At 33.8% G+C, this 19,179-nt stretch overlaps 2 protein-coding genes across 2 annotated transcripts; both read left to right on the forward strand.

The window, feature by feature from the left end:
• Positions 1-3,245: 3,245 nt before the first annotated feature.
• LOC113503562 lies at positions 3,246-10,288 on the forward strand. Its single transcript, XM_026885591.1, has 4 exons — positions 3,246-3,407; positions 6,158-6,339; positions 6,735-6,845; positions 9,815-10,288. Exons 1-4 carry the CDS (start codon positions 3,246-3,248, stop codon positions 9,954-9,956), a joined length of 597 nt encoding a protein of 198 aa, XP_026741392.1. The 3' UTR covers positions 9,957-10,288.
• A 5,565-nt stretch (positions 10,289-15,853) lies between these two features.
• Positions 15,854-18,956, forward strand: LOC113503563. The gene is made up of 4 exons (XM_026885592.1): positions 15,854-15,997; positions 16,346-16,560; positions 18,043-18,153; positions 18,597-18,956. The coding sequence occupies exons 1-4, from the start codon at positions 15,854-15,856 to the stop codon at positions 18,805-18,807; spliced, it is 681 nt and encodes a 226-aa protein (XP_026741393.1). The 3' UTR covers positions 18,808-18,956.
• The last annotated feature ends 223 nt before the right edge of the window (positions 18,957-19,179 follow it).

The raw sequence follows: 19,179 nt of genomic DNA on the forward strand, positions 1-19,179 counted from the left end.
GATTTTTCAATATTTTAACGATTTGATTGGTCTACATCCGCCATTACAGAGACCGCACACGTGGCCCTTCCAAAGATTCCTTTAACAATTTATTGTAATCTCTACTTATTTAAAATTTTCTTCTTTCGTAGCCTGGTAAAAACAGGGGAAGGAACGAGACTGAATGAGTTTCTGAGATCCCAAAGCTAAGCCGACGAGGATTAGAAACATATTTTTGGAAATTTCTCCAATAAGGCTGATCAGCACTTACATCCGTCACACAATGTCTGGAAAATTCCTTTTGGCTGTCGGTATCGACAGCGTAACCTCATAACCAACCTCATGTAGTCTTTATTTAATTAGTTCCATTTATGCAGTAGGGATGACGGTATTTTACTTGAAATGATCGTCAGGTAGGTTAACGAATAAAATACGTATTTTTTCTTTGTAAATTGGTACAGTAAATAGAACTCATGCGCATGAAGTCACTTTTATGTTCATATTTTGCTTTGTCGTAACATCACAAATTAGACATATCCTATACTTTACATTTTTGTCATTGTCAATTTTAAAAAAGGGGTGTCTAATATTTTTTTTTCACGCTATTTATTTATCAGCAATTTAAAGGCAAATCATGATCAAAACACCAGGGAGCCAAGATAACACGTTTGGTAAACGTGTTATCTTGGCTTGGCTTTTTTATTTTTGAAATATTCCAAATGTTTGTGAGGAAGATCAGCTTTAATATTAAGAGGACAATCAAACATAACGTGTTTCAGGAAAGCGTTTATCTGGGCGCAATTTTGCAAAATCTTATATCTTATGACACTATGTAACATCCACAGTTACCGAGCTCGACTATCACTTCACCAGCTCCGTCCACAAAAATAATTTGACATCTTATTTATATCGTCAGAAAACATCGTGTGTGAAAATAACAACTGTCTGGCTATCACTGTTCCTGAGAAACAGCCAGGTGACAGACAGACGAACGGACACCGGGGCCTCAGTAATATGGTTCTGGTTTACCTCTTTGGTTACAGTACAATAATAATTTTATGATACCTCATAATCACTATCATAATCCGTCTAACAATTTCAGGTGTAGGCCGGCCAAAGAACAGACGTGCTCGAAAATCATAACCCACCCAATTAGAAAATGGAAACCCTCGAAACTAAAACATTTTTAGCAGAATTGCTAAGACTGAGTTATTCCTTCTGTTATTTTTTTTATACTTGCATCCCCCCCCCCATTTTTAAACGGCTCGATTTGTCAAACATGTCTTAACAAACAATCGCACATAATTAACGTTTAAATTAAAATTGTACAATTCGTTCGGAAGCTATGATGTCACAGACAGACAGGCAGGCAGGCAGATATGTCAAAGTTATAAGCCCCTCTTTTTGGGATTAAATAAGAAAAAGTCATTAAAACAGCTGTGAAATATTTGACACAAGGATAGTATCGTAAACGATGAAATGTGTTTGATTCAAACATTTGATAGTCTTTGGGCCGCTCAAGATTCATTATAATTTAGAAAAAAAGCAAGCTTAAAATGTAAAAAGAAGTGTTTCATTTTCAATATTGCATTACATTTTTGCGATGATCGTTATTATTAAACTTCTTAGTTTTTGGCATCTTGAAAATCACGCAGACGAAGTCGCGGGCAACAGCTAGTTAAAAACATAAAAACAAACAAATTCGTTCAAAAAATATATTTTTTTTTCTTTTAGTGTGAGCAACCCTTATCTGTTATATATCTCTTATCTTATATCCTACTGAATACGCATATTTTTTTTTTAATCGGTTAAGTCGTTTCGGAGGAGTACGGTAACTAACATCGTGACACGGGAATTTTGTATATTAGATAAAACGCGATTAAGAAGCACAACAACGGAGGATATTAAATTAATTATCAAATATAGACATAAATAATACTATGACGTTAATATAAATAAGTCGTTTATTTATATGTTGACTTAAAAGGTCGTAATGCATTTTCTACTGCATGGATAGTTCAGGTTCGCCAAATTCACTGACCACGACGTATCACGGGTTCAATTATTTTGCACAGGACAATCATTTTTGTGATCCAAAAATGCTTGATTTGAATCAAGTCTTTGCTTGTGATTTGAATGTTTGTGAAACACCCCGCGACAGAAGTATTAAAGTGGTAATCAATTTCACCATACCAATACTAATAAATATACATAAAAATAACACCATAATAAAACCAATAAAAAGGAATGGAGTTAAAAATTATCTATTTCTTAGGTTTTGTCTGGCACGAACATCACCCAATTGTTGCGATATTCCGATTTTTTGGTGAGGACGCTCATACCTTGACACAAGTGAGATCGACTGTACGACGTATCGTAAAAGAGTGCCGCGCGCAAAGTTCAGAATATTGTTATGCCTAATTTGTACTTACACAAAAAATGATATTATATCATCCCCATTTGTGGGCCAACTTAGATCTTTATTTCTAAATTTGAACTGTATAGCTATCATAGTTCATGAGATATAGCCTGATAATGGACAGACAGACAGAGGAGGTTTAATAATAGGGTTTTGTTTTGATGTTGTTGGTATGAATCACTTAAAAAAAATCAAAAATCAAGTCAATCAAAACTGTGCAGATTTCAATATCTATACCTATATATTATTTATGTAAATTAAAAAAAAAAACAATTAACTTTCCTTGTCTTTTGATTTGAGTTTTAAGCTATGCATACAATGAAAAAGTTAAATAATATCTAGGTTAGAGATCGCCAGACTGGGCATTATAGATTATGTCACCGACTGCATGACGAAAAACTCCTTTTTTGAATGGTACACATTTATAAAAAATAGCTTGTAAATAACATAGGTAATTAAATCAATAAAAACCTGTTATTTTGGATGAAAATAACGTAATTTATTAACATTGGATAGCTTTTTAAGAAACAAGGTGAGGCAAAATCTTCGTACATCCAAAGTGTATCAAAATCTTCTCAAACAAATCACCATAGCTCATCCCGTGTTCTTGGCGTGTTCAATACGTCACGAGAAATGTAAAAAATGCCTAATCACGAGGTGATACATATACCATATTAGGAACTAATGTTAGATATACATATCTCAATCAGTCGAGCCGCACGAAATATTTATTCTCACCGCTAAAAATAAAAAGAAATTGTTTAAAAATAGCTCTTAGCTATTCAAACTAAAATTAAATTTAGTAGAGATAATTTTTATCGAAATACTATTAATATTATTTAGTAAAATGATTTTATTTCGATATTTTTTGACGCTTTTTGTCTTAGCACAGACTGTTAGAGTTTCTGCATTCAATTTTACGATTAGGGAGTGTCCTAATGATAAAACCTCAACCGTTTTTGTGAGGAAACGGCGGCATCTTGCCTTTCCTACGGGATCTGCTGCTACAGTAAGTATTTATAGATTTTATATACATTTTGACACACAAAAATTACCTTAAGATCACTCATCGTTTACTAGGTAGTTATATCAAACGTATACAAATAAAAATGTTTAGTTGAGTGTCAAAAGGATCTAAATAAAAGTTTAGTAGAAACATATCCAATTAATTAGTACCAAATTAATAAAAATAGCTTTACTTGAAAAAAATAAATCAGGAATGGGGATAACGTATGTATGACAGGAACAGTTACTTAAATATATCAACTTAATTAAACGCTTCAATTTGATGGACGTGACTTACTCAATTTCTTCAACAAATTAGGGATTGCTAGTTTAATAAATTGAAATAGTACCACGAAACTTACACAGTGAAAACCCAATAAATCTATTTCAATATTGTCAACTACCACAGTTTGGAAATAGGGTATCGAAGAAAATACTAGATAGGTTTTCAAGTTGTTTCTTGAGTAGAAAGCCACATCATTAGCCAGTGTCAGGCCATGGCTATAGGGGGTCTATACCTTGCAGCGAGACACGAAATGCAAAATGACAGCTATCTTGCTTTAATCGAAAAAAATAATCACCATAATCATCCACCCTGTTTTTGAGATGACAAACTTAAAAGATTATAATTAAGAATCATTGAGAACCTCCTTCTTTTTGGGGTTGGTTGAAAATTACGTGAATTGCTATAGATATTAAAGGGACTTGTCTATTCGTTCGTATACTTCTTAATCAATCAATTCTTATTCACTCTACACGAACAAAGTAACCTGAACTCATAGAATAGTAAGCGGAACACTTACAACCAAAGTAAGTAATAAATACGTAACATTTAAAAGCAATAATATCTAGATAAATATTCTCCTGTTTCCTTTATTGGTTCAATATGCCGCTCACGGTTGGAGTACAAATCGTTTCATACATGCATCGTTGCAACTCTTTTACATTATTGCTGCGCATGGGTTTTGCATGTATGCATAAAAATGTGTTTTTGTATTGCTCAAAGTACTAGTTACAACTAAACTAAACTCTCAAATACATGCAGTTAGAGCAAATGGTGGTTTTAATGTAAAAACTCGTGGTACTAGTCGAATTCTAGTACTGCGATCCGTGGAAACAATAAATAATAAGCAACGGTAATATGATCTTCAAAGTACTTATCTGAGTTAGTGGCAGTATTTTTCCTGTTTGTCAAATTTCAAGAATAAAATTTTCTGGAAAACATTCTTCACTGCCGTAACCTTATCAGTATTATAACCATTAAAGGTAAAAGTAGTATTGATAGTGTTGTAGAAGTATTAAAATATTTTCTCGCTTTATCATCGCATATTTCAAAGCTTTATCCGCTTAGTGGTTTCTTAGGTTTACGCGACTAACTAACTACTCAGTCTGCCCGTGACCATGATATCTGCAAAGGTGTCGAAACGTCGTGAACTAAAATCAAACATTAAACCGTAAAAGTAGTTTCATTTCAATGTCTTTATCCGCTTTCTTAATAAAAAAACGATTAAATAATTAAAAGCCAATACGGCTCAGTAAAGGTGTTTCAATCTAGTTTATTTCTATTACCACTTTGGGTGTATGAAATATAAATTAGTATCATTCTAAATGGTGCTAAAGGCTAATGATGACGTATCAGGTTTGTTAACTAGATTATTTTGTTGATCGAAAATTTGCTCATATTAAAGCTATGTAAATGAAAAAGTAATATATGAAAAAAGTAACTTTGAAGATTTGAATACGGACAGAAAGGTGACTGGATAAGAAGGAGCAAATACAAAATAAAAAAATACGGTTTGAACGAACAAATGTTATGTTTTGCGTGACTTGATTGGGCAACATCATAATTACATTATTAATTACAAGATTTAACTGCGGATATTTTATTTTACTGAAAACCGTTTCCAAATATGTCCAATAATTCTCAAAGTTTTAACTATCAGTATATGACAACACATACGCTAACCAACATTTCTGTCACCACTTTCAAGCTCCCTCATCTACCTCCGAAAGCCTGCTTGAACATTTCACGCCCCCACTTTTCTCTTGAAGCTACACACAAACACAGTCTTAACAATCTTTATTACTTACGAACCTTCACTTACTTACAAAGTTCATTTGGGCGCCAAAACTTAGCTTTTGGGGAACTAACGTTGTTTTGACAAGTTACCTGAAACAAGTAAATTCATTGAAGACCGTACAAGCGACGCAAATAAATTGGTTTAAAAGGCAAACGTGTTGTGTAGGGTCGTAACTTATTGATCCGTCCTATTATAACAGGCTTATCTGAAGCCGACAGCGAAGCTTGAAACAACTAAAATAAATATCGATCTTTATTCAAGAGAGTTTCTGGTGAGTAGATTTCGACGCAGTTGAGGTGAAACGTATTTAATATGGTACGTGAATGTACTGTAGCTAAGAGAGCTTTTGACCAACCGAAAGCAAATGAAAAGGGATCGATTATGGATTCTTCTTAAGTCATTGTCATAGATCTCTCTCTATTCATGGTACTACTAACGCGGATGTCGATCACTGCTGAGAAAGTCCTCTCCTTAAATAAACAAGACTTGAACATCGTTATAAAATTGCACCTGTATGTACCAAATTGCGGATCATAGTTCTCCTTTTCTGATTGCCAAATATTTGTGTTACAAAATCACGCTATTTTAACGTAATTAATATGCTGAGAACCGCGAAACCATTGATCTCGAACTAAAAAGTAAAAAATAATGGTTAATGAATTGTGATCCCCAGGTAACAACATCAATAGTAAAGACGTTCATGACGCACGTACCTTCGGGATGGTTCACAACGATTGAGGCTGAGCTGGTGTACCACCTGCCTGATGACAAGATTGTAAGCGCTCACTTGAGGAGGAAGCTGCATCATCGACAGAAGAAAGAGATCTGGGAGTCACTGCGGAACATGTTTGAATAGTAAGTCCTTAACACACAGTTGTGGCATTTCTTTCTAAAACAGGTTTAACTTTCCGAATTCGGAACACGCCTTGGGTCTGAGCTAGAGACCTTTGACTTCGCCGTCCTATCGGCTATCACAGGTCCATAAACCACTTCACTGATTAAAAATTTCAAACATATGATTAATAGTTCTGTGAACGAGCCAACCTCTGTACTCAGGGTTATTGACTAGTTCCGTTATTGAAAAATATGTTCAATAATAGCTGCATAATTCTGATTTGATCCAGTTATTTGCTCGATGTCTAAAGCCTAAAAATCAAATTTAAATATCAGATTTTTTATTGTGTTTTTTTTTTGTCTTACCTCTAGATTAGAATCAGTAATTTATATTATTTTTTATTAATTTATTCCAGTCGAAATATGAACGGCCGCAATTGTGTGATGAGGACAATATGTGAAGCGCAAACACATCTCGCGCTGAAAGGCAAGTCTCTTGTTCACGATCTCCTAAGAGCAATGTTCACGTGAGTATCAATTAAACCAAATAAAACTTCTATTTCCTTATTCTTGTTATTTGTAAGGGCATCAGGTACATTTCCGAATCGCATCCGAGAGTGCTACGTGCTTTCCGAAGGACTAACACTGCTGACTTCCTGAGTCACGAAGCTTCTGTATCAAGGTTATTTTCTTAGCTACTGAGATATTTGGATAAACCGCATAACCCTCCGATCTTACTCTGTCTTTTTAGACCTATTTTGGCTTTTGGCTGCCGAAAAGGTTATTTTTAAAGGATTTTAGATCATGGCAATAAGGCGTGTTTTCAGAAATGAAAACATAGCTTTTATGTAGAACATGGGTATAAAAACGTAGAAAGTATCCACACTAATTAATGAATGCTCACCAAAACGCCTTGAAATATTTATACATTATTACCCATAGATAATAACTGGTATAAGATAACCGTCATTGCTGAACGTTCGTATCCCGCTAATTGCCTTATAATCCGCGTACGTGACGTTTATACGTAGCAGGATTACGTCATAATACTCTACAGTACTACGGAATAGGCGACCAAATTCAGGAACCGAGAAATGAGATTTTACGACAGCCTTAATCCCATTGCGGGTTAACTTAGAATAATGAGGTTCCATTTCCATACGTTGCGCGCAATGTATGTTGTTGTGTGTGGTGGGTAGTGTTGAAGTTTCATTGTAGGCCCTTAGCGTTGACTCGCGTAGGCTGTTCTCATTGTGAAAATTTCATCTAAACTTACTTAAGTGGCATTGTAAAGGGAAATTAGTAGATGACGTCATATCGTAGTAATACTACATGCGTATTCTCATTTAAAAGTACGCCTTAGGTCACGTCAGGAGATTACTAAGTGAGGTTAAGTAATTACGTTTCTGTTTCGGATGATTTACATAATTTTATTACTTTGATATTATTTTCGTCATTGTTTTGTTTCTTAATGTGAAATGTGAGTTTTTCCTAATACGTACAATACGATAGTTAAATGTTTTACATTTCAAAAATCTTAATATTTTAATCAAATTATAATAAAATGTAAGTTTAAAACGTATTTACTTGGGTAACGATTTATTATAGACATATCTGTTTTTATTTAGTCTAGTTCAGAAAAAAAAGCAAACTAAGTGCCAAAAAATAAATGATTTCCTAGAATCTCGGCGTTTTAAAACTAAAGTTTTTGGTTAAAAATCACAAGTAAGTACATATATCATTGTGCTATACGTAGGTAATGCATCATGAAGACACCCTTTAGACAGTAAGGCGCCGAACCCCGCACCGCAGATAATTTATTGTCTCAGTACTTGTATTGGCAAAAATAGTGTTCCTAGATTTCGTTTGTAACATTGCTAAATTTGTTTTATGGCGAATAGACAAATACATAAAGAGTAGGTATGTTGAATAGAAGGGAATCGCTCTGTAGGAGCTTTATTTAATAGTTCTAGCCCATGTACGTTGCACGTATGCTTGTCTTGAGTCTGGGTGTCTTTGTGCAAGTGACTTCAATATTTATGGAAACCACCGCGACAATAAGATTTAGTTGATTTGTGCGAGAATCGTTTTAAAAATAACTTTTATACAACTTAACACCTTTGTAATACATTCATTTTCATAAAATCCATTCATGAGTTATAACACTTCTACTTCGATACATCGTCATATTGGAAACGACTAAAAAATTACAAAAATATAAAATTCTAATACATATGGGGTGAGCGCAGCTGCGTCCCCTCACAATCTAGCCGGTAACGATAGAATAATCGGCTATAAACTATTCATAGCTCGTATGTACGACCATCTGGTGATACGATACCAACGGCGATATATTCGAAAAGGTGCTGTAGGTGCTCTCATTAAGTGACCTCAATTTGTCTCAAACGTGCATGTGGTATGCAATTATGCTCAAAATTACGATGAAACAGTAAAATGTCTACCAGTGTATGTAGTGGAAAACCTTTGGGCTTGTATGCGGAAAATGTTAAGTACTCGATTTTAGTATACTGGAGTATTTGTGACAAACTCAGTAGACTATGGCTTGCTTGGATTTTTTTTCTTGGTACAACTTTTGTCGGTGTCATAAAAAATTGCTCGTTTATAGTAAGTGAATGATGAATAAACAAACATAAGTCTGCCAAACAAACGGTCTCAAAGGATTTTGACACATTCCATTCAGGTTAGGAGGACAAAGTGAGTGCATACAAATTGAAGTACCCGTTTTGGTTACTATGCCAAAAGTGTACAATTGGTGAAATGGTAGCGGTATCAAGTATCAAGTCTAAGTCAGCTGATAGAAAGTTGTGCACATTTATGCTATAAAAAAATAAAAATAAATTTTGATTAGATATCCGTGTTTTGAAAACGATACTTGAATAATTGATATTCTGAAATGTTTGTCTTGTTTTTTTTTAATTTCGTTTTTTTTTCCGGATTCTGAAATGTTTGTCTTGTTTTTTTTTAATTTCGTTTTTTTTTCCGGGGGGTGCTTAACAAACATTCAAGTCAAATGTACAAGGACACTCAAACTCGGGACAATCATTTGTGGATACATAAATGCTTGTCCTACGCATGGTCGAAAACGCGACGCTTCCCCCAAAGTGGATTTAGCTTGGTGACCTCAACCACTCAGCTATCCATACAGGCACACTTTCTGAGACAAAAAAATCATGACATATAAGAACGACTGTTGATGACGATTGTTATTTCGTAACGTTCTTTATGATCTAACGGTTTAGAACATGATGGTAGGCCTACTAGTTCATTCAGGTAATCAACTCTTTCACAAATTACTTACGACTGTACCAAATATGTGAACTTATGTGTTTTCTAGCTTGTAAAAATATAAGAACACAAAATAAATCAAGGCAAGTCATTTTAACAGGTGCATTTAACCGTCGCCGTTCCCCGCATTACACGTTTCCGCGACGTTTCTGCACTTCACACGGGCATTCATAAATTACTTTTATTTCAGGGCACCGCTACGGGAACGCGACTTTGTCGAAGAAATGGGCCTGACATACGGTGAAATATTGGAACCAGACATATGTGATAGAAGCAACGATTGTCCTTTTTCAGTAATCGGTTTTATATTGGATTTGAATAAACATAATTAGATTGATTCGTTTTAATAAGAAGTGTACACTCTAAATTGATTAAATATTGTATCCTTGATTTAGTAGAGCTAGGTACATGTTTTAATAAACCAAACCGGAATATGTATGGTGCATGATGGCACGTCATTTGTATAATTATAATCACTATTAAACATATTGCCTGTCGCCTTAATGAAGTAATAACAAGTAATAACACACATGTCGCCTTAATGAAGTTTTAATTTCCTAAAAATATTGATAAAGTATGTAACATGAAAGATTTTCGGCTTTTCCTTATATACTGAAATTAAGAATATTTCAGTCTATTAATAATAATTAATTTAAAAAAATGATTGAAAAAGTCTAAGGTTTGATTGATTTATTCAAATACCTATCCAATAACTTACTTGATGACAAAATACATTATTTGCGTAGTACGGAAATTAAATAAAGTGATTAAAATTCTAAAGGTTAGTTTGATAACGGATTTCCTCAGTGTGAATATAAACGGTTATCAACTTAGGTTACATAATGACATTATTCCATCAGAAGGGATATAAAGTCGGTTCAGTGTGTGGTGTAAGGTATACACTGAATATTGAAGATTAAATTAAAATATTGATACTGAACGCTGATCCGAAATAGAAGAAACACCAAAAAAAAACAATGTTTTTCTTAGGAGTGCAGATTATTTCATAAGAAATCTGTATCGTAGACCCAGCAAGCCCTTCCCATAGGCGAAGTGGTAGCGACATTTAATTATTATCAATATTTGTTAATAAAAATATTGGTAATAATTAACAGCCACAAACAGATTAATTTCTGTTTGGGGCTGACAAGAGGTTCAAATTTTTAATAGAATTTTTAGTCATGGAGTATTTTGAGTGTTTTCAGACGTTTCACGTACTGTAAGTATAATGTACTGATTTCTGTGTTCTTGTGTGTGTCTACTGTGTATTTTCATCCTTTTTTTTGTGTGGAGTTTCAGAAAAGTTTAAAGCATGTACACAATTAGGTCAGATTACACACACTACCACACAATTGTTAGATAGAGATACTACAGTACGAGCCCGATGACTTATAGAGTGCAAACTCTGATAAAGAGTGCAGAAAAAGCATATATTGTGTTCGAAGAAAAATATCAGATACAGTGGAAAATAGAAAAATGTTTTTCACAGTTCTACCTACTTTATTTCCGCTTGGACCCCACAGCAAAGGGTTGCAGCCCTACCAAACGGGGCATCCATTAGGATCGATCATATTCCGTAACACGCAACACGCATTTGCATCAGATATCCATCATTGACTCGTTCTATATTATAATTAGCTTTTTAATGCGCAGTTTACCTTAGAAAATGGTTTGGGGAAATATTTTGAAGCAAGGAGAAAAATACGTACGAAGCTATAAGCTAGGTTTTGAAAGATACGTACTTGAGCTTGAAGTTAATGTAAGCATTTCGTCAACTCTTCTAAACAGCGGAGAAGCTTTAAATGTTAAAATCATTAAATTGTTTTTAAACTGGTTTGTACATTTTTCGGACAAATTTACTGGTAGATATATTGGTACTTACATTTTTGTGGGCTAACTAGTTTTTTAGTCCATTAGTTATAAGAAATTAAGATTATATATATCATAATATCAATAGCTTTATTGATTAACTTTAGATAGCCTTTATAACCATAGCATTATTTTCATCGCGCATAGTGGGTTCGGCGTGGTAACCAAGAACACTTCAATATCCGTATCGTCGAAATAATTATTTCATCAATTTGTAGAGATTCTTATCAAATGTACAAATCAATCACACGTTGCATTATAATATTATACACGGTAATTTTTTAGTCGTCTTACAAAAGGAGCCCAGTTCACGTATCCGACGTAAAGTATAGGGGTACTTTACGGCGCGATTATTATTTTTTTATCATCAACTAAGATAATAAGTACGAAGAAAAATTAAACGAGAGAAATCCGAAAATACTCTTAAAAATGATCAAAACGCCGCCGCCCGCGCCCCTCACCATTGTTAAAAGGCTCGGACCGCGCTCGCAACAGAGCTGTGTTTCTAAAAAACTACGAATTGCATCATAATATTGTATAAAAATTGCATTTTAAATTTATTCAAATCTCATAAATACCTATTTTTTTATCATGAACGTATTCTAGTCATTGGATACACGAACTGGGCTGCTTTTGTAAGACGACAAAAAAATCACGGTATATACTCCCACTGTTTGTATAGTTTTCATCTATCATGAAGAGTCTAAGTCTCGAAGCATCATAGTGCATATCCTACGTAAAAAACAATACTTTTCTCCTTTTATTCTCTTTATAACGACCTCTACCTCATACTTGTGATATTAATACTCTTAGCTCCAACCTCTTTCCATCGTTATCGGCGTAACGTGCTTACGCATGCATACGGTTCCGTAAGCAGCTGTTAGCATATCCTGACGGAAAGTACATAAATATCGTATTATAGACTTTATAATATGACTATTGATTTTCTGCAGTTATCTCGACACGGTGTGAACTTTCATGATACTTATTTGGAGCAAGTTACTTGCTTGCTTTTCTTCTATTGCTGTGTCGTTAAATGATGTGATTTTTTTAACTAAGTTTGTTGACTATACAGTCCGGGACTCTTAAGATGTTTTAGTCAGCGAGCTTTCAAAATTTGTATCAGTGTAGAGTTAGCTTTTTTAATGATTCTTGGTTTGAGTTAGTTAAATTTTATCAAGAAGGACTACGATGTACTGGTTTCTTAATAAAAACACAAATCCGGATTTTCATGCATTACAGATAAATGAAATGATATCAAAGACAGCATAGATGGCAAGAATCGAAGTATAAATACCTTTAAAGCCTGCATAGAGTCAGCTAAGTTCAGATTTAAACACCTTACCGACTGGCGAGCGCTTTTTAGCGCTGGATACCAAAAGCGGTTATCATCTTACACACCGGTGGCTTTTATGATCCCTACCATTTGGCTTTTTAAATTATAAGAGTTGTATGTGGGATGGAAAAAAATATTTCGTTTGCTGTGAGAAAAAGACACAGGTGGAATTAATGCCATTCGACTATTGTCATTTTTATCATGTTCCGTACACAACAAGGGTATAAATGGAACCCCATTTCTTAGGCTCCGTGAATCCATATATAAAAGATCTCAGATAAAGACTAACGTATAAAAAATCATAATCAGTCATCATGAAAATTCTTAATTTTTATTTAATGTTACAATATATCTCAACCTAAATTAAGAAAACATAAATATCGTCAAGGCAAAAATCGATACTTTTTAACACGCTTTTTTTTTGTACACTACCCCAAATAAGACTGCAACCGTGGCTGTCAAGTTTAACAAGTCAATAAAAAAAAAACAATTCATCACTGGATTCATGATTTCCCGCACATTTTTTACAGGGCAACACTCCCTCTGTCTCCGAGTAACGATCGCTTTAAGAATCGTTCGTTTGCCATTAGTAGGGGCGGTCAAGTTGCCCTGATCTATGTTTTCATAAATCTTTTGGACGCAAGACCTGTGTGGAAGAACGGGGGGTTCTGCTGAATACATCGGTTTCGTTGTAATGATAAAATCTTTTAGCAATGAGAATGGATATTTTATCATTAATTTATACAGGATCTATTTTATTTAATAGATAGCTGTATTTGCGATATTTTCTGCGGGGAAAAGTGTTTGTTGTGGTTTTTTTTTGCATGCAAAATAAATTTATGTAATTTCTGGAACAATGGTTCAGACAAACAGGTATTTTTGGCTTCAGTTTTTTAATAAGATCTTGCAGTAAGCAGTGTAAAAAAGAAGATGCGATGCAGATTTCACTTTTCAACAATTTTATTCTCAGTGATCAAATAAAATCAGATCAATTTGAAATGCAGTCTAAAATATTGGTGTATCCAAACCAGCATAAGAAATCAAAATGATGAAAATCTTAATCGTGAGCAACGTGTTCCTCACATGAAGCAAACTCTTTCAAGTAAAATATTATTTTACATCTAGCTAAAAAACTAGAAAAGTCATGTTCAAGTCCCTTCAAATAGATGGCGAAAGTGGAAACTCATATGATATTATTCAATTTATCAATGAAACTATAGTAAAAATTAAATAGTACAGATGAAAAAAGATGTTAATATTAAAAAACTGTACAACATTTCTACAAGATTCCCGCGTATTCTCATGATTTCCTAACATTAAAGTAATATAAGAGACGAGAACGTAGAGTCGCGGTATACATTAACTTGGTTGAGCATGGAAATAAAATCGTAAAATTTTATTACTTTCAATCCTGAGAGGAATTTCAATTGTTAAGGGGGTAAAAATAAGAGATTATGTGGGTGATGATACACATACTAATAATTTAAGATATGATTTGTTACCCGTAACCCCATTCCTACCATGTTGAAATTCATGATCAAGGTCTGACTACAACAATTCAAAGTAAATGAAGTTTCTTAAAATTATAGAAAAAAAATTAGCGTAGAGCAGAGTCTCCACAACTGTGGCAGGTAAAAATGGTAAATGTGACGCGGTTTAAGAGAAACTATAAATTAAGGTATATTATGACTTAAAACTGCACTATGTAAATGTGCTTATGTATTAGTGCTTAGTTCAAATTATATGACTGACAATACTAAACGTTGAGGTCTCGTAACCTGATTCCTTAAATCTTCATCATAATGCCCTTACACCGTTCGAATCATTATCGTTCATACTTCATAAACAAGACCATGATGAAACCTAGCCCAAACAGATATCTGATCGGTTTCTCTCACAAACGCAATACAGCCATGATTTGTATGCCAACGGATTTGGGGTAATGGTGCTAGTATATTCCGGCCTCCGTCGCGTAAAGAGACTAATGGAATGTCTGCTATTCGTCATCGTGTTGGGGTTTTTACCCTACCGAAAATATGCAAACTGCGCCTCTTTTTACCCTAAGCTTACTTTTATAGAAGGTCGAGTATTTACATGACGATTTGGGAGGAAAAGTTGTTTGTTTTGCTGTCATGTGCTCAAGTTAAATGTACGGCTGTGGTTCATATGTGGGTTTGATTTAAGGTTTTGTTCAAAGATTGGTATCAGGGTTAAGGAGCTGTCTAGATATCTTTCATCTTTGTATCATGTAGTTACTGATAACATACATAACATATGTATATTATAATTAAAAACTAGCTTATAGGTTGCATTGCTTTGGAGTAAAGGGACTAAAAAATATTCAGATGCGTGAGCATCAAATCACTACACACTGCATAAAAGCTGAAAAAAAAAACTATTTGTAGTATTTTAAAAGCTAACATTTTGCTCGTGGTATCAGCACTCAGTAACTAATCAAAGCATTCGTCACTTTTTTTGAACTCATCTAAAAAGTTGGAGTACCAACGCAAAACAAAAAGCATCCAGAATGTTCACCGTTCGGAATTTCGTTGATATTGAAGCCCCGGTTTCTCTGAAACTCGATCCTGTGATTTTAAATTGCAAACTAAAGTTGTTCAGTTGTTTTAGGTCTGTGAAATGTTCAAAAATTGCATGATTTTACAAAAAGGAGAAAAATTAACTACGTAACTTTTTTATGATTTTAAAGTTTCGAGTTGTAAGTTAGTTCAAACCATTGTTATACACATTGGTGGATTGTTATCTCGAAGCTTCTAGAAGCAATTCCGTTATTCTAATTTTCCATGTAAGGCACATCACAACGAAATGTTTATGTGTGTGTGTCACATCAATCGGTGTCTTTTAGCGACAAATTAAGTGAAACAGTTATAAAATTTGAAGAACACTGGCATACAATATTCCCGTTATTCGTTTTTTTACATCAATGTATTGTCTTTCTCTCAGACAGTCACATGATACGATTTATTTGAGTACATTAGTTTTTTATACTTTTTTTCTTACTTTAAAATGTATTTGAACTTGAATGCGGTCGCTATTGTTTTGTTATGTTGTGTACAATTTAGTGCTTCATTTAAAACAAAAGATGCATCGTCAAAAGTGTTATCAAGACGAAAGAGATATGTCGCCTTTCCGGAAGGTTCCAGTTTTTCAGTAAGTATTAACTTTTTTTATTTATTTACTATTAATTTTCAATCAATTGAAATTGTAAATAAATGATTGTATATTATTCCTAAAAGGGAGATCTAAAGATTTTTTGTAACATATTTATTAAAAAAATGTTCTGTAAATTTAATTACCTCGTTTTTTTCTTAATAATTATAAATAATGTAAAAGTGATTCTTAAATCGTAATTTTTGTTCCCTTACAACCTCCACCTGGCAAGAAATAAAATCTGCATGATGTATGTCCATCATTGACCAAGAAAATTTGCTTTGAATAAAATTTACCGAAAGACTGTTAAAAAGTCATTATTATAAAAACAATTCTTTCATTTTCCAGTGCGCTGGTTGCTTTACAGTCGGTGTGATCGGCCAGCCTGCGCCATCATCAGCCCCTGGTACCTTCAGCTTCAGTCTCAACTGGGCCATAGCGTACGAGCTGCCGAATGCCACAGAAGCTACACTTTACTACCTCCAGAAGAAACGCAAAGAACATGTTCAGAGAAGAATCAACAGGCGAGAGCTGTATGGGAAGTTGGAAACCATTTTGGACAAGTATGAATTTATCTTTTACAATTTATTTTTCTGACTGTTTATTAGTATGTACTAATAAACAGTCAGAAAAATAACTTCAACAACAACTTCAACAACTTCAACTATCAAATAATCAGCTTGATCTCAGCCTAGCTTATGTAAGCTAGGCTGAGATCAAGCTGATTATTTGATAGTCTTATGGTTTACCCGAGACGCAAAAAGGGTTCTTAAGAAGTTTGACGTGCCTGTCTGTCTGCGGTATCATAGCTCTTGATTGGATTGAGCGATTTCAATTTATCCTTTTGGTGACAAAAGGATAAATTCTCATTCTTATCCTACAGGTGAATTATGTGCGAGTGTCTTAACACATCGGATAAAGCATTTAAAAGTTGTAGGCTATGAAAGATTTTGCTGTAAATTCGTACGTAGGGATGGAGTATACCGGAAATTGAACACCGATGTGTGAAGAGCATTTTTATATTTTATATTCATTTAAAATGTAAAAATGCTCGTCAGAAATGGAAATTCCTCCTCTTGGAAAGCATTGCAAAATTCTACTCCTCGACGCTTTATGACCTACTAAGCAACTTTGACGGACTGTCCCTTTCACATATTCATCAAAAAGGATTGCTTAACACGTCTGCACTAATACGAGACACGTTACAATGGACTCATTTGTGTCCTTGGTCAGTGACCTTGTTAGCTTTGTTGGTAAATTGAATGGTGCATTAAGCCAGGAGTGAAGGCTCCAGTTTGGTTGAGATTCAAATTGTTCAATTACATTTAATTGAAAATATCTGCTCCGCAGAGCAATCTGGTATTAAATAACAACAATTGTTAAAAATTTGTTCTTTGCTTAATATGGTTTGATTTATTAAAGCCTACCTACCTATTATTAAATTTATTTCCCACTTTAATTTAATAAACGTCAATCAAATATCAGTGATTAAATTTAACTGACCGCTATATTTCAATTCATTCCAGACATTTATTGTGATTGAAACATCGGCAATTAATTTCACAATATTTTAATCGATTATGTTTGACTGAGAACATTCCGAAATTATGGATTGATTTATAGTTAATTTTATTGTTTACACGATCAATAATTTTGTCACTGTCACCAATGATTGAATTTACTTATAAATTGTAGATGTTTCGTAAATTTGAGAAAATATATAACCTATACGGGGAAGTCGCCAGCAAGTTAGTGTTTTACAAAATCGCGGTTTTCTGTGATTTGTTTAAAGAAAAAAATCAATAAATGGACGCCATGTTGAAATTTTTTCTTTTTCATTTGGCCGGTACCATGCAATGTCCAAATGTATATATGTAGGACATCAATAATGTTAATTTAAATAATATTTAGGAGAGAAAATGAAAACGTGTTTGAATTGCTTTTAACAAGTGTTGTGTTATTATTTTTGATCTTGTTTCTCATCAGTCACTTTATTTATTGCCATCATAGTATCTAAATTAATGCCGTTTGTATCTTTCCTTCAGTATGGGTTACAGCGGTAGAGCGTGCATTCTCAAGACTCTGTGTGAAACGACGCAAAGACTCGTGCCTCACGGAGGGAATGTCATAGAAGAAATGTTCAGAACTTTGTTCACGTAAGTTATACCACTACTTTTGTACTTAGTCTAAAATCTACTAATGAGATATTTAAATATTTTAAATACCCTGCAGCTTTTGACATAATCAATGTTTAATTTATAATTATTGGTTGATGCATATGCACATATTATCTTCAATTTCATTTACATCCACTGTGTAAAATTTGGAGCCTCTATTATACCCCTTATAAATATCGTAAAACAGTAGCATCGATTTCTTCGAAAATAATTTAAAATATCAGATTCAGAGATAAACTAAGTCTGGGGAAAACGAGATCTGGGGGTAACTTAACTAACAAAAAAACAGAAATTGAAGTAGTGAGGCGCAAAAGCGAATAAGAGAGGAAAAACCAGAAGTATGGCTTCGAGAAAAAAGAGCGACGAAAAGAAGAAAACTTTTACAACATAAACAATACCTAAATGAGTCAATTGTGTTCCAGGATGCCCATCACTAGAGTGCTTCCTACGGAACCTGTAGAGCACACCATCTACGACGCTGCACACCGCTTAGGACGACTTCTTGATACTTGCGACAGATACCAGTGCCCCATATCTCTCGTGGATTGGGTGCAAGGCTATTATGATGCTCCAGCTCCTAAACTTGATATCACGAAGAACCCTTGGGCACTGTTCAGTAGTACTTTTAGTTAAGATACTACTATGCTAAGACGAGTTCCTTAAGCTTAAGTGCAGTAAACAAGGACATGCCAACAATTTTCCTATATGGGAATAAGTTGGATATCAATAGGCTGGTATTAAATAATTGTAAAATTCTAAATAATAAATAGATAATTACCTAATTAACGCCTTTTATTAGTTGAAATTGGATGTTGTTAAAGAAAGGTTCTGTTGAAATTGTATTGAATAAAAAATGGTAAAAAATTTGTACTTTTAGGTAGTTCATATTTTTTAAATTTGTATAGCGTTACAATTCTCTATTACAAAACCGCTTTGATGCCCAAAATTATACATATTTTCTACTCGAAAATACATTATTAAGCAAACATTTTGTTCAATATTTTT

The sequence above is a fragment of the Trichoplusia ni genome, chromosome 19 (assembly GCF_003590095.1).
Source record: "Trichoplusia ni isolate ovarian cell line Hi5 chromosome 19, tn1, whole genome shotgun sequence".
In the NCBI taxonomy this organism is placed as follows: domain Eukaryota; kingdom Metazoa; phylum Arthropoda; class Insecta; order Lepidoptera; family Noctuidae; genus Trichoplusia; species Trichoplusia ni.